Genomic DNA, 16,059 nt, shown 5'->3' on the forward strand with positions numbered 1-16,059 from the left:
AACAATGTGAGACAATTTAATAGAAGAAAGTTATGGTTATTGTTAAATAAAAAACCTAATGGTCTTCTCAGATTTAGGTGGCGAATCAAGATTGCTAAACAATCTTGAGATAAAAGGATTTTCCGGGTAGGTGCCTCACCTAACATTTAATATTATTTAATGTTAAGATGAATCTTGGATGGCATGCTTGCAGGATTAGAGGAATTGGGGACATGACATTCTTTCCCTAGAACATGAAAGATTAAACCCTAATTCCTCGTCATTCAGGGTAGAAAGTGAGTGCTGTGTGCTCGGCTAAAATATCATGGTGTCTAAAATCTCAGGTAGCAGCAGGGAGGGGCAGTGGAGTCCAAGAAGGTTCTGCCACATACAGGAAGAGTCGTGCTAGCAGAAAAAAAGGAAAGCGACCCCATCCTCGTTGAAATCCAAGAAAAACAGTTGCGACGGTTGAGACAATGAGATCCTATTTGCCTCCTGTTTTTGTCTTTGCTTCAAGCAACTCCTCGACAAAAATGTCCAAACAGACAAAGCAGTATCTTAAAACAAACATCGGTTTCAACTCTCAAGATTGAAGATACTAGACCAGGCTTCATTTCCACCGTACCCTCGGTGCTTGTATTCTCAGTTGCGCATCTTTGGCAAAAAAAGATCTAACCGGGTCGGTGTGTATCCTTATCCAACATTAAAGTTAATTAAGACAAGTAGATAGATATTAGACAATAATACCCAACTACTACCTGGTACACACGGTGCTCCTGCTAGCTTTTGGAAAGCGACAATGGTGGAACCAGAACGCTTTTTAGCAAGGATTAGATTTATACAGTGGAGGCTTGAGGCATATCAACAATCATTCTAACTTGAAGGCCAGCTGGGATTCAGATTTTGGTTCAAGTAGGAGACCTCCCTCTCTCGAAAGCCTAGCTGGGATTCCAAGCTTCGAATCTTAGAATTAATTATACTGACAGCAATTCTCCTCCTCGGGAATGGTAGGGATAATCAACTTTAACCACAGACACACATCTGTATCAGCTACATGGATTGAGGGTACAGCAAAGTCCATTTCAGCACTCGATGATGGTGACTGGGGTCCTCAGGCTCTCTGCACGAGGTATCCTAACTTGAAGCCTACTGGATATTTTTCTTTTAAGAATTAGCCCATAGTTGCCCCATTGTCACGGACTCAGGGTAACACAAAGTCTTTTTATTCATGAAGTCTCTCGTCAGATCTTGAGACCAGCTAGCAGGCTAGCAGCATCCCTGGTACTGTGCTTTATCCTCGCCCATTATTAAACTACCATCACAACTCTCCCCAGCCCATTCAGCCCTTTCTCCCATTGCCCTCGTGTCGTTTTATAAACACCAGAGCATCGGTGATCAAGTAAGCTAGGAACATTAGCTCCGAGCCTGGGACACTAGTCACCGCGCACTCCGTTTGTTTCCAAGCCAAAAGGCATGCATATGTCGAAGTAAGAATATCACAGCCACGTGTACCTGAGATCTTGACTAGCGGTTGAAGGGACCTGTTTCCTTCCTCTGCATCCTGGATTCAAACCTCACTGTGTACGCCTGTCACCTCCACGGTGCCTTACATGCTCATTGGGTTTGCAGGATGTTCAGTGAGCCGTGCGATTAGTCGTTGTGCGCGCAAGCTGGCCCGGACACCCACATAAATAATAAAAAAAAAAAAAAAAAAAAAAAAGAAGAATATCATAGCCACATTACAGACACTGTCAAAGTTGCAAAACTGCAGTACAAAATTTATACCAGATGTAAGCGGAGGCAGTAACAAAATATCATTATTGCATATTAAGATTGATATCCAAACTTCCCTAATTTATTTGTTCATCTTAGTGGACTTCATTAAAAAAATCTTAACTATTTACTACCGATATGCATACACTTTGGATGTAATCACTAGACGGAATATTGTCCTCATTAAATATCCACACGCCACTTCTTCATTAAATAATTTCCTGTGACAGTCATTTACATACAGATAAGGATTAACCGCTATGCAAACTTGTCTTTCCTACAATCAATGTGCTGTCTCACTTACATTAGGTTTTAACCGCACTTAAGGATTGTTCTTGTCCTTGAAAACAAAAAAAAAATGGCAAAGATGATCCCAAGCACCATCCCTGGAACCTTCACACAGGGAGAACTCCCCCAGGTGTGCTCATATTAATGGAAGCATCTGGCCTTAAATAAAAAAATAATTCAGTTCAGAGGCAAATTACATACTGAAGGGATTAGAAACTAGTCTGGGGTATTGAAATGAGATAAATTGAAGAAAGCAAATTGCTTGTAATAAATCACAAATGGTAAATGAATGATGAATATACAGAAGTTGGAAACAACCTGACTCTCCTAGTGCTCATTCTAACTTGTCTAAATCACCATGCTTTGTGCTGTCAACTACACTGTTGGATGAGCTATCCTGTACACTGTGAGAGGAAGAACACCTACTTGAAGAACTCCTTTCTGTAACACTGCTTTCCTTCCTCTGGGATTTTTTGGACTTTCTTTGTCCTGAAGATAAATCCTGCAAAAATTATTAAATCAGTTTGTTAATACAATTATTAATAATGAAGACTAAAACGTTTCCAATTCCTTGTTTCTCTCATAAATCGTAACCAATCTGAAAGGTGACTGCAATTTACCTGATCTGCTGTAGATCCTGGAGTCTTCAATTCAAGGTCCGTGGTAACATCATTAGAACCTTCGCTTTTCTCAATCTTGCAATCCCCTGAAGATTTATTCTTCAGATCTTGTTTGCCTGAAACATGGGATCGACTGGCAGGCTGTGAAAGAGAAGAAACATGCTGGGCGGACTGCTGATCAACCAAGGTATTAGGCATACGTGGAACAAAAGTTGAACATGGGTTATGAATGACAGCAGGATTCTGATTTCCAAAAAACGGATATGGCTGTATGGATGAATGCAATGGAATTGCCCCTGGCGGCATTGGCACTGGCATGGGAAAGGGATATGAAGGTGGGGCCATAAAAAACGAGTGATCCATAGCAGGCCATGGGTATGGAGCCCTGAGCCGTTGCTGACACTGAATATTAAGATTCTCAATATCCAATTTAAGAGATGCCTTCTCTTCTCTAAGATCATTTTTCTCCTGGGTCAACTGTTTGAGACACATTTCAAGATTAAGCATACTATGCCAATCATCATCATTATTGAAAAAAAAAAATAGATGTATTAAAAGATCACCTCAAGGGATTCTTCACTCAGCGTAGCATACTCAGCCTTGAGTTTGTCAACTTGAGATGTCAAATCCTTCAGCAGCTGAATTGTGTCAGCTAGAATGGTCGCTTTGTCATTTTTAGGTCTATCAGGATCTGTATATCAAAATGACCACATGGAGATCAAAACTGCATGGCCTTGTAAACATAGACTAAAATCTTAGAAAACAATATGCCTCAAACAGCCATTCTGATCATAATTAGCTGATTCTCCAATATCATAAACCAATTAAGGAACATTGCATCCACAACCGGAAAGAACCTTTAAGTGATCTATTATACCAAAAAAAAATTATTAACGTTGATGCCTAGGCCAGCTCGCGCGTACCTCGACTAATCTCATGGGCCTTGAAGTTAACAACTATATAAAACTCCAGTGGCCATCATATTAGCAACCATAAGGCTCGAACCTGAGACCACAGGAAGGGCAAACCCCTTGGTCCCGAGCTCTTACCATTGGGTCATCTCCTAGATAGTTTCTATTATACCAAATTTTACATTCCTTGAAGAATGTAAATGGGCAAGGTAAGCACCTAAGTGAGGTCCAACCCCCCGGTCCTCATAGAACAACCATGCAATACATTCAGCAACTAGAACCCAGGTCATAAAAGCAAAGAATTCAGAACCTGTAGCTACTAGTAACTTTCTTCCAAAACATTACAAGAAAATGGGTCTGACTCTAATCAGCAGAGATCAGCATCGCATAATTCAAACCCATTTAAAAAAAAAATGATAGCTACAGAAGCACTGAGTATTTACCTAGGGTATTCCCCAATTCAACAAAATGCTCATTCAATCTATCCCTCCTCACTTTTTCTCGGTCCGCCTTTTGAATTTTCCTAGCAGATACACTATCTTTAATCTCTGCCTCGCTACAAAAATAAAAATGCAGTAAAATAAACAATAATGCACATCTTTCGATTAAGCAAAAATCCACAAAAAAAACCTAATCAGTGAGCTTCAACCTTTGTTAATTGGAATAGATAAAGGGTATGGAGAGAATACCTGGATTTGGGATTGGGGTTGGGGCGAGTTGGTGACACGTGCCTCGGGTCAGGAGGAGGAGGCGGAGGATTGAAGTCAGTGAATGGATCCATTGGTGGATTCCGTGAGGGCGCCTAACAATTAATAGCTTATCCGCTGTTCCAATGTAGGGTCGTTTTTGTTTCTCTTCGTGGATTGGTTCGTGCCGTACCCGAGTAACCGAGTTAGCTGTTTTTATTTTTTTTAATCGATGTTTTCTTTTATTTTTGCAATTTTGCAAATTCCTGTATCCAACACTAGATTATTGATAAAAGGTACATAGAAGCTTTTTTATTTTAAAATATATTTAGTTAATAATTTTTACATATTTTTCAATGTTTTTAAAATGCATATCACAAATTTTATAAAAAAAATTAATTAATTAATTTAAATATAATTTGATCTAGCTAACGTGCATTCTTCATTAAAGAAAGCTCGAGTTTAATCTAAACTTATTCTATTTGTTCCATTAAAGAAATAATTTTAATTTTTTTAATATATTAATATTATAAATGAATTTTAAAAATAAAAAATATTATTTTAATATATTTTTAATCAAAAAATATATTAAAAATAATTTTTATTGTATTTTAAATACCTTAAAATCATAAATTTATAAATTTATTTATTTTTAAACATTGTCTAGACTCTAGATATCTTCATCAAAATTGTGTATAACATTGCTCGTTAAATTTTTACTAGTGGTCTTTTAAAAATAAAAAAATATATATTATTTTAATATATTTTTAAATAAAAATATATTCAAAAATATTTTTTATTGTATTTTAAATACCTTAAAATCATAAAATTATAAATTTATTTATTTTTAAAACAGTGTTGAGACATCTTCATCAAAACCGTGCATCACATTGCCAGTTAAATTTTTACTAGTGGCCTAAATATGACAAATATGGAATCGAATTTACATAATCATTTGCGAGACATTGCAACCACAGAATTTGCTGATGGTTTTTTCTAAGGAAAAATTTAAATTTTCTATGCGAGTAGAGATTTACTAAAGCTATGCCGCCCATAGCCCTTTTAAAGCTTTTGTATTTTTTATTCATTAACAAACCAAGCCATGTTGAAAAATGTGGGTGAATTATAATATGAGTAGACTTTAGAAAAGTAGTTTTTACAGCGTAAAAATCATTTATTTTTTAAAATGTTAGGTGCGTCAATAAATTAAAAAATATTGTGAAAAATGGAGAGAAAATATATAGTTTTTGATGGAAAAAAAAAAGGTATGTTGTGCTTTTAAAATACTTTATTCCATGCAATCTAGTATCTCTACTAGATAGGTTGTTCATGTTATGTTGTTCGCATGTTGTTGTTGGTTATTTCTAAAAATACGTGTTATTTTTAATTGTAAGACAATTAAAAAAAACAAAAGTATTTTCTAAACATGCAAAAAAGAATTAGTAACATTAAAAAATATAAGGATTGGCTTTCAAGCAACATACAAGTAACTTGCAAAAAACTTGCTTAAATTGTCTCGAATTTCGTATAAGAATCCAATTATAAAATGTAAAGGGACATCAATCTACCATAGACATTGTTTGAGCAACTCAAAACAAAATGTGGCATAATGAATAAAAAAAATATAAAAGCCCAACTTTTGAGTGAGAAGCAAAGTTTCAACAATTGTTAGCAAGTAAAGAGTAATAAATACATATCAACTACCTTGTCACTGCAGTGATCTTAATAACTTAGTTAAATGTTTGCAAGACCATTTTATATATCCATTTATATGTTTGGACCAATGTGTAAAATAAGTATAGTGCATACTTTAAACACTTGTTTTAGAAAATAAATTCCCCTTCGAGAGAAAGCAACCTAAGAGTACCTAAAACTTTTAAAATTTCCTGGGTAAGCATTATACACACACACACACTTTTAGATTCAAATTGAAAAACTTACCCACGTATCTAATTAAACAACCCAGTAACCATTGTGTAAAATATGAAAAAAAAAAAAACCATCAACAAAAAAAAAATTGAGAAAACTAAGCAAAAAATAAAGATCAAGGTATCTCACATCGCAACACGGGTAATTCACCTGGTCATGTTTAACAAATTTCTTTTATCAAAATAAATTTATAACAGAAAAACACATAAAATCTGTAATAACAACTGAAACACACATAAAATTTATTGAATATATTTTTTTTAAAAAAAAAAACAATGCAAGGTTGCATATATAAAAATTCTTATAAAAATCAATATTAAAAAAAATATATATATAATTAAAAAAAACCACAGATGAATTACACACTCTTTTCTAAAAACTAAACATATCCAATATCATTTAAAAGTAATCACAATCTAATTAAAAACATAAACCAAAAATTTATTTTAAAAAATATACACAAATAATGCATTATTTTTTTAACAACTGAAAAACAAAAAAAAAAAGAATAAAAAAAAAACCATGTCAAGTAATAGACTTGGTAAGCCAGGCCTAACGCCTGTCCCGATGAAGTAGTGGCTTACACTTGGGCCTTTTTTAAAAAAAAAAGTTTAATGGGGTGGATGATGCATTTTTCGCCCCAAATATTTTAAAAGAAAATGACACATTGCCTCTATCAGCAGACAACGCGTCACCGGCCCCAACCAAGAATCTAGCCACTATGATGCCTAAAAAAAATGACCTTTAAAACACCCTAAAGACCTTGTTAAACCAATCTATGACTACCAAAAATTCACTGGACAAAAATTCTTCTTGAGCTCAGATATGTTGTTTTAGGTGTTTTCAAGATTAAAAAAAAAAAAAAAAAAAACACTTAAACGCAACCCCCCTCATCATATGGAACCTTTTAACATAAAAATCAACCGTTTTGGTGGATGAAATCTTCCCTAACAACTACTTTCTCTGTTTAGGTCGAAATCTAACAAAACCCTCTCTCTCCTCCTAATAGAAAATGACTGGAAAAATAATAATAATAATAATAATAATAATAATAATAATAATAATGTTAGGTATCAAAATCTAATGTCTTGAAATTCAAGGGATTGATCACCATGTACTTAAAAAATATGAGGAATTAAAATAAATATTTCAGCAAAACTTTCAACCCACCCCTCATGTTACCCAAGTTTTCACTTCACTCTCTTAACTTTCAATTCAATTCAATTCTTTCCTCTAAAAAAATATATAATTGAGTGCTAATTTGGGCTCCAAATGGTCAAATCGTGTAAAATAAAAGTTTAAGGATCAAAGTGAAAATTTTGTGAGAGAATGCATGGTAGTCTTAAAGGTCGATGCCTTATATATATAAAATGAAAATACTCAATTTCATTTCTTTATGGATTTCTAACCAAATTCTCTCACAATTCACAGTTAATTTTTTTTATTTAAAATTAAATTTTATGTTTTAAATTATTTAATATGTTAATATTAAAAATAAGTTTTTTTTTTCAAGAAATTTAAATATATTTATAAAATAAAAACTATTTAATAAAAAATTACCGTGAAAACACGCTCTAAGGTTTTGGTACAAAAAAAACACTTATAATTCGTGATAGTTAGAATGATGTTGTGTTTTTCTTATGCAATTTTCGAAACAAGATATTGTATAGTGCTATGTTATATTTATGGGACCATGCTATGACATAGGCTAAAATATTTATTTTTATCCGTGAAAAAAAAGTATTTTGGCCTGTGTTATAGTGTGACCCCACAAATCTAGTATAATATTATATAATATCAGGTAAAAGAAAGTGTCAAGCCAATGCTATCGAGTGTTTAAAAAGTAAAATAATGACTTAGAGGAGCAAAAAAATATTTGTATAATTAATTAGATAATAAAAAATAATAGATTAAGATAGTAAATGCAATAGCTCAAACAAAAAAGAACCATGGTAACCTGGAAAAAAAAATAAACAAATGAAAAGGTGAAAAAAATCAGCCAGCACATCTCCTGTTAAGGTTTAGTAAGCAACACATAGTTTGATTTGCACCGTGATAGTTGAAAAATTAAAGATTAAATTGTTTTTACCCAAAAACCCAATTGTCAACTTATTTTGACCCAAAATACTTATAAAACACCTTAAGAATCATAATAAATCTATTTATGCCCTTAAAAAACCCAAAAAACCAAAATCAACTCGAATTCAAAAATCAAACAGAGCTTAAATATGTTTTTTCACGAACCTTAAAAGTAAAAAAAAAAAAAAAAACATGTAATATGAACTCTCCTTATCAAATGAAACTACTTGACACAAATATCGTTTATTTTGGTGGCTTAAATCAGTATCAACGATACTTTTCTTTCTTTACTGCTGAAATCTGACGACATCTCTTTCCTCTCTCAACAAGGGACTAAAAAATAGAAAAAATGAACTATTATAACAAAATTAAATTGGAAAATATTGAGGTACTGAAATTATATAATTTGTGTAATTTTTAAAATTTAATGACCAAACTGCATCTTTTGTGAAACTCATAGCATGCCACTCATATTTGATGTCCTTTTCACTTTGGTCCCTCTTCTTTTAATCTCATATTCTCATGAGAAATCATCAAAAAACATTTAAGGACTAAGTTATTTCAATTTGAATATCTTTAAGATAATAAAAATGCATGTTTCAAACAATATCTTTAATTTATGTAACAATTACTTTAAATTTATATACCCATTAAACACAAAAAATGATATGTCATAATAGATATGAATTCACAATGATTTGAAGCACTTTTTATAGGTGGTTATGATGATGCAATGAATAACGTAGCTGATTACGTTAATTATGGTCATTCTGATGATAATGATAGTAGTAGTAATCATAGTTCTAATAATAATGACAACGATGATGATGATTCAAATGAAGAAGGTGATTTGTTTTGGAAAAGGGAGTTTGATTGTCATAAATTGGTTATATGTACAACGGGTGCCCTCACATTATATTATAATACTTATATATACAAGGAACCCTATATGATCACATTATATTATAATTATTATGTATGCAAGGAATCCTGTGTGGATTCGCACAACACTAGAATGCGATGATTAAATGAAATACTATATGGACATTGGACAAGTTGTGTAAACATGTTTAGGATGAATGCATCGACATTTCAAAGTCTTTGCTTTCAACTTGAAAACCAATATGGGTTAAAAGCACCCAGAAGAATGTGTGTTTTTGAAAAAGTTAGAATGTTTCTTTATAAAATAGCATTGGGTGCTTACAATTTGAAAGTTCATGAGAGATTTCAACATTCAAGAGAAACTATTAGTATGTACTTTAATGAAGTTCTTAAATTAGTTTGTTCGCTTGTTACAGATTTAACACAACCTATAGATACTGAGTTTGCAAATACACCGCGTGAAATTATGAACAATCCAGGAGATATGCATCATTTCAAGATAATAAAATTATTGGTATTTACTGATGATGCTTTAAATTAAATAAATTTGTAAAAAAATATTTTTTAGTCAGCTAACATTGATGATTGTTGTTGGTTTCTCTTATATTAGAGTTGTGTAAGGGTTATCGATGGTAAACATGTGTGTGTGTGTGTTTCTTTAGAAAATCAAATTCTATTTAACGAGAAAAAAAGTGTGCCAACCTAAAATGTTATGGTTGCATGTAACTTTGACATGCAATTCCCATTTGTTTGGGCAGGCTGGGAAGGTAATGCATACGATACATGAATTTTTCTCGAGGCAATTGGCAATCCAGATATAAAATTCCCTAAGCCACTAGAAGGTAGTAACATGTGTGTGTGTGTGTGTTAATATTAATTTTCTTTCCATAATTTTCATTTTTATCTCATTATATATTTTTTATAGGGAAATATTATTTGGTTGATTCGAGATATCCTAGTGAATATGGATTATTAGGTCTATATAGACGTTAGAGATATCATTTGCAAGAATTTTGGAGGTGAGAATAACCACAAACTCGTGAAGAAATTTTCAACCGTGCCTACTCTTCATTACATTGTGTGATAGAACATATATTGAAAGTTTGAAAAAAAGGATGGTGAATCTAACAAAATATGTCATCATTTAATTACAAGGTGCAAGTTTAAACTGTTGTAGCGTTCATGACAATTCATAATTACATTAGAAGAACTTCGTTGCAAGATGTGGTATTTATGGAGTTTGATCGTCATCTCAATTTTGTTCCCGATGATTTTTTAATTGATGTGGCTCTACATTCACAAGTCCAAAGAAACCACAGGCTTTCGTGTATGGATTACGTACGTGATGGGATTGCAGCAGGTTTAACGATACAATTATAAATTATTGTTCTAATATGTTTAGGTCTCTTTACAATATTTTATTGAACATAAAATTAATTTTTATGTAATTGAGAATTATGATTATGAATCAAGTCCTTTTAGGTAATTATATCATAATATCAACCGAATTATAATTTTTAATCAAACACTTTTAACATGCTTTTCATTAACATAAAATTGAACTACACTTGAAACTAAATATATATTTCAACCTCACCAACCACAATAAAAGGTGTTTTTTCAAAAATTATTTTTATTACACCTAGCTACCACAATAACAAATACACTCTAAAAAGTAAACTCTTCATTTAATTTTATATGATGTTCATTAATCTTATTAAAAACTAATCATATAAAATTCACATGATCCATACTTTTATTGATTATAGATTAATACATTAGTTTATATATAAATTTTGCTATAAAAGATTGTTTGAGATATTTAATAATTTTTCTTGCAAAACTACTCGCAAATGGATCAATGACTGAACAATTATTTTTTTCCGAGAAAAATAATAAAATCATCTACTAATCCATGCGCCTTAGGCCAACAGGCCTCCAAAAAAATTAAAAACCATAGGTTCTTTGACTCATACAGAAGTCATCGGATCCAACGGCTACTAGTACCCCTGAATAACTCTTTCATTAAACCTCCACCTACCGGATCACTCGAACCTTCCTATAAAATCTCCAATCCCTTGGCCCTTTTTCATCTTTCACTTTCAGCAAGCAAAAAAAAACCGTAATTAAGAGAGAAGTAGAGAACCCGAAAAGCGAAGATGTCGGGCATGGGGGACGGGTACGTGGGCACTGCCCAAGACGCCGTGAGGATCCGGCGGCTACAGAAGCAAAGAGAAGCTGAACGCCTTAAAATCCAAGAGCTTAAATCTAAGTCAGCCTCCGCTAAGGACCAGCCCGGTCTCCTCCAATTCGGGTCAAGTACATCCGAGGTAAATTTATAGGGTTTACCTAAAAATCTCATTTTCTAGGGTTTTTAATCGTCTGACCTGATTAATTGCTAGTTAACTGCGATTATGCTGTGTTGATGTTAATTTGGATTTAATTTGTTTTTTAGATTCTCGAGACTGCATTTAAGAAGGAAACTGTAGGTCTGGTTACAAGAGAACAGTATGTAGAGAAGGTAGCAAAGTATATTAATTTCTTGTTTTTGGGTTTCGTTTTTTTGTTAGCGTTAGTGAAAATGATAAGTTGCTTAATCAATAATGTTGTTTGATGTGCGTTTGTTTACATAGAGGGTTAATATTCAGACCAAATTTGAAGAAGAAGAGAAGGAGAAGTTAGAAAAGCTACGGAAAGAGTGAGTTTGATTATGGTGTTTTCGTTTTATATTTTTTTGTTTTGATTTTGAATGTTAGTGAATATTTTTATCTTGGTAATGGCAGGGAGGAGGAGCTTCAGTTGCAGAAGCGGAAAAAAAGGAAGATTAAGGGGAATTCTAAGCTATCGTTCGCTGATGATTTTGAGAATGGAAGTGATGAAGAGGATGGCGAAAACAGTAAGAAGTTACCTGAGTTGACATACTAAGCTATTTAATCTGTGTATAAGAATCTGGTTTTGTGTTGGGTGCATTTTGTGGATATTACCTTTTGCTTTGACGAGAGCATTGTCAACTAGCTAAGCGCTTTTTATTCTATTTCTGTTTTGGAAACCTGCTGTTAAGCTGTACTACATCAACCATGTCTGACTGGTTGTCGATGGTCTTATTGGTCTTTTGGTGTTCAGTTCGCCTTATAATTTCTTGGTAGCTTTTTTTTTTATAAAAAAAATATGTTATTTAGATGGGTTGAAAAGGCTTAAGCTGAGTTCTCTTCATGATCAAATGATACTCTGTACATATGTTGAAAGTGGTTTCTCATGGTTTTTAAATTGTGGCATGGTTAGTATTTTTAGGAAGAGGGAACATGAATAATAATATTCTGGAATAATATAGCAGGCACTGTTCCTTGTATGTACCCGAGAGTTTCGAATTGACTTTCTGTGCAGGACTCTTGCTTTGTAAATTCTTCCCTGTTGCCATGAAGTTTGTTTAACTTTATCCAATCTTGTCAGTGAGAGGAACTGGACTACAACTTTTATTTTTAACTTTAAAAATTTTCTTTATCAATGTTATCTTCAGAAAGCTTAGAGCCAAAGAGATTAGGGAGTAACGGTAAATTTGGAAAAGATCCCACAGTGGAAACAAGCTTTTTGCCTGACAGGTGCAATGTTTTTCCTTTTCCTTCCACCTCTCACTCTCCCTTCATGCACCTTCAATTGTGAAAGGCTTTTGCATGGACTTGGAACTAACATATGAGCTTAGGGGTGCTGAGGATGGTGTTTCAGTGAGCGAGAGGCAGAGGAGCAAGCTGAGCGTGAAAGGCTGCGGAAACAGTGGCTTCGTGAACAGGAACAGATTCGAAGTAATTAATTTCATGGGCCTCTCCTATTTAACATGGCTCCAATGAAATACATTTTGAGCTAAATCAATTTTCTCTAATGACTCAGATGAGCCCCTTGAAATCACTTACAGCTACTGGGATGGAGCAGGCCATAGAAGAGTCATCCAGGTTAGACTTCACCCCACTTCTGTAATTTATTGACGTGCTTTCAATTTTTTTCTTATCAATATTGGTAAATAGTTTACATATCCTTTATTTTATTAATTCATGGTTGGTTTATTGCTCTCTATCTTTCAGGTTCGTAAAGGTGATACCGTAGGAGAGTTTCTTCGGGCAGTTCAGCAACAACTTGCGCCAGAGTTCAGAGAAATTAGAACAACTTCTGTGGAGAATTTGCTTTATGTGAAAGAGGATCTTATCATTCCCCATGTGAGATAATTTTGAAATCCAGCTTTTAATAACAACAGCTTATGCACTTGCTATCTTGAATTCATTCATTCTAGCAAATTTATACCATTTTCATGGCTGTGGAATTTCAGCAACACAGTTTCTATGACCTGATCATTAACAAGGCTAGGGGAAAAAGTGGTCCGGTAAGTCTAATTTCCCACCCTCTTAACTATCCATTGAGAGGCCAACAAGACAAAATAAGCATACGTATTATTTGGACCATCTAATTAGTGATATTTTCCTTCCCTTGTTTTTGTATTCACTTGGACAGTATAAGAATTGAAAAACTAAGACAATGGTTGGTTTCGGGACTTGTTCTTCATATAAAAAAATATATCATGGAAAGTGCTGCAAGTGCTTAACCTGTTGGTAGTGGCCTACCCAACTACAATTTTCCTGCAACTCTAGATTCTTTTACTGAGACTGTTGGTGCTTTTAAAAAAGCACTACCAGTTCTCAGTATAAATTCTCATAATAATATGAAGGTAATTTGAATGATTGTATTTTTATTCCTTTTCTTTTCACAGCTTTTCCACTTTGATGTGCACGAGGATGTGCGAACAATTGCTGATGCAACTATAGAGAAGGATGAGGTGTGTTTTTTTTATAATCTGTTTGTTGTTTCTATATTGATCTATGGATTTTTCTCCATTGTAACGTGCCTATTTGTGCTTCTTCACATACTTCTCTGAAACAACCATGCTTTTTTTTTTGTCTTTGTTCTTTAACAGTCCCATGCCGGTAAAGTTGTTGAGAGGCACTGGTATGAAAAGAATAAACACATCTTTCCTGCTTCCAGATGGGAGGTGTGCTCTCCCTCTCTCTCTGAGCATGTTCACATCTCCGTATGCATGATTTGTTTCCAAACACACGTTTCACATTTTGTATTGTGTATGTTTCATGGAGCCCGGCAGTACTTGCATACCTGCTACTAATGTGGTGGAGCCAAGGGGCAGTTTTAGTGATTAGTTTTTACCTCAAGTTCTTATAATTTTCCTTTGCGTTTGCAGATATATGACCCGACACAGAAGTGGGAGCGTTACACCATCCATGGGGATTGATCGGATAGCTAAACACGGCTGCTGCAATTTTTCGAAAGTTTGTCTATGAAAGAGAAACCGGAAGTTATTTTCATCAAATGCCTAGGCTGAACTTTTGGACCTTAGATCAAAGCAAAGATATCAAGTTAGGTATTTGATACTTCAATGCGGCAGTGTTCATTTTAAGTAAAAAACTAAAACGCTTGGATGAGTACTGTTGAGAGCTGGCACTGTGCACCCTTTTGCATTTCAATGTGGATTTACCGTTCACCTTCTTCTTCTTTTTTTTTAATTTGGTTTTTAATTATTTTTTTGGTGCCATTGCTTTCTTTTAGGCCAAATTCAAGGGAAATTCAAGGGCAATTGAATCAAATTTAAAGACATAGAAACAAAATAGAAAAGGCATTCTATATGGTGATGATTTCAAAGTCTACATAAAAAGTTTAATTTAACAATCTTATTTTAAAAATTATGCATGTTCATATTTTAATATATTTTTCAATTTAATTGTGGTATAAAAGTTTGTTTTTATTATTTTATAGTTTTTGATGTCAGATTTTGGTGGTAGAGATAAAAATATCTTTGATATTAATTGAGGCTACTAAAAGAGTCAACATTTGTGTTAAATGGAAATGGTAAGAGGGATTTATATCAAGTGTTTTTTTACATTTAAAAATCATGAAAAAACAATTTATATTAGATGATTTTTTACATTTAAAAATTGTGGAGCTTGGAAGGTTTTTTATTTTAAATTAATTTAGGTTTTTTAGATGGTTTTTTAGGTCATATATAGGTTTATTATGGTTTCTAGAGTATTTTCAAAGTGTTTTAGATTAAAAATAGGTTTTTGAGTAAAAAACCTACAAATCTTGAATTTTTAGCCATCATAATAGCTGGAATATAAAAAAAAATCAAATAATACGTCATTTGATTAATTTTTTTATATAAAAAATGATTTAAATAACGATTTGACCGCTAGTAGGAAAACAACAAAAAAAAAAAAAATCAAAGCTCGTTGGTCTACCTAGCTTGCTATATCTAGTAACATTTGATTTTTTACTTTTTTTTTAATTTTTTTAGATTAATATGTTTTTATATGCATTTTTCAAAATTATTTTTGTATTTGTATTTAAATTAATACTATTTTTCTCTTTTATTTTGTTTTTGTTAGTAGAGCTTTTTTAAATGATAATTTTTATTTTTGTTATTTTATATTTACTTAATTTTTAAAGAGATTTTTCTTTTATATATACACATGTGTGCTTGCACACACACACACACACACACACACACACATATATATATATATATATATATATCTTTTGTATGGGTGAAATTTATTTTTTCAAATACTATTTTTTAAATTTTATATAATATTTCTAAATGTTCAACCTTGCATATTTTTATTTTTCTTTTATTTTACTCGATCAACTTAATATGTGTCTATTTCTATCATCATTTGATTGAATAAACAAATTATTTTAATAAATAAGTTTAGTAAACACAACCGAGTAAATATTCTGTCTTGCGAGATGAATATCTTGATCTATATTTGTTTTTTTATTTTTTCAATTTTATTTTTAGTAATCGTTTATGATCTTTTTATTAATTTATTAATACACGTAATTGTTGATTTATTTGAT

At 32.6% G+C, this 16,059-nt stretch overlaps 2 protein-coding genes across 6 annotated transcripts; one reads left to right on the top strand and one right to left on the bottom strand.

The window, feature by feature from the left end:
- Window positions 1-394: 394 nt before the first annotated feature.
- On the bottom strand, window positions 395-4,420 carry LOC118040522 (transcription factor bHLH121). 5 transcript variants are annotated; one of them, XM_073408458.1, is made up of 7 exons: window positions 4,261-4,420; window positions 4,015-4,127; window positions 3,224-3,351; window positions 2,661-3,137; window positions 2,359-2,542; window positions 1,712-1,744; window positions 395-1,479 (listed from the first exon to the last, which is right to left on the bottom strand). In XM_073408458.1, exons 1-5 carry the CDS (start codon window positions 4,350-4,352, stop codon window positions 2,375-2,377), a joined length of 978 nt encoding a protein of 325 aa, XP_073264559.1. In that variant the 5' UTR covers window positions 4,353-4,420; the 3' UTR covers window positions 395-1,479; window positions 1,712-1,744; window positions 2,359-2,374. The 5 variants fall into 5 exon arrangements, 4 of the variants coding, with proteins under 4 accessions (XP_073264559.1, XP_073264558.1, XP_034903377.1 ...); XR_012169550.1 differs by lacking the exons at window positions 395-1,479; window positions 1,712-1,744 and adding exons at window positions 1,927-1,973; window positions 2,057-2,199; XM_073408457.1 differs by lacking the exons at window positions 395-1,479; window positions 1,712-1,744 and adding an exon at window positions 1,927-2,194.
- Window positions 4,421-11,237: 6,817 nt separating this feature from the next.
- On the top strand, window positions 11,238-14,700 carry LOC118040524 (protein XAP5 CIRCADIAN TIMEKEEPER). The gene is made up of 12 exons (XM_035047489.2): window positions 11,238-11,477; window positions 11,603-11,668; window positions 11,781-11,845; window positions 11,931-12,043; window positions 12,665-12,746; window positions 12,871-12,947; window positions 13,033-13,094; window positions 13,224-13,355; window positions 13,466-13,519; window positions 13,904-13,969; window positions 14,108-14,182; window positions 14,387-14,700. The coding sequence occupies exons 1-12, from the start codon at window positions 11,307-11,309 to the stop codon at window positions 14,435-14,437; spliced, it is 1,014 nt and encodes a 337-aa protein (XP_034903380.1). The 5' UTR covers window positions 11,238-11,306; the 3' UTR covers window positions 14,438-14,700.
- Window positions 14,701-16,059: the final 1,359 nt, after the last annotated feature.

This window comes from Populus alba, chromosome 4 (genome assembly GCF_005239225.2).
Source record: "Populus alba chromosome 4, ASM523922v2, whole genome shotgun sequence".
Lineage (NCBI taxonomy): Eukaryota > Viridiplantae > Streptophyta > Magnoliopsida > Malpighiales > Salicaceae > Populus > Populus alba.

What these genes read in the sequence shown, in the direction of transcription:
- LOC118040522 (XM_073408458.1), bottom strand. Translation starts at nt 4,352, where the DNA reads ATGGATCCATTCACTGACTTCAATCCTCCGCCTCCTCCTCCTGACCCG. An exon ending in AACCCCAATCCCAAATCCAG is followed by an intron (nt 4,128 to 4,260) that starts GTATTCTCTCCA and finishes TTATTTTTGTAG; the next exon opens with CGAGGCAGAGATTAAAGATA. An exon ending in TGAATTGGGGAATACCCTAG is followed by an intron (nt 3,352 to 4,014) that starts GTAAATACTCAG and finishes TTTGATATACAG; the next exon opens with ATCCTGATAGACCTAAAAAT.
- LOC118040524 (XM_035047489.2), top strand. Translation starts at nt 11,307, where the DNA reads ATGTCGGGCATGGGGGACGGGTACGTGGGCACTGCCCAAGACGCCGTG. An exon ending in TTAGAAAAGCTACGGAAAGA is followed by an intron (nt 11,846 to 11,930) that starts GTGAGTTTGATT and finishes TGGTAATGGCAG; the next exon opens with GGAGGAGGAGCTTCAGTTGC. An exon ending in AGGATCTTATCATTCCCCAT is followed by an intron (nt 13,356 to 13,465) that starts GTGAGATAATTT and finishes GTGGAATTTCAG; the next exon opens with CAACACAGTTTCTATGACCT.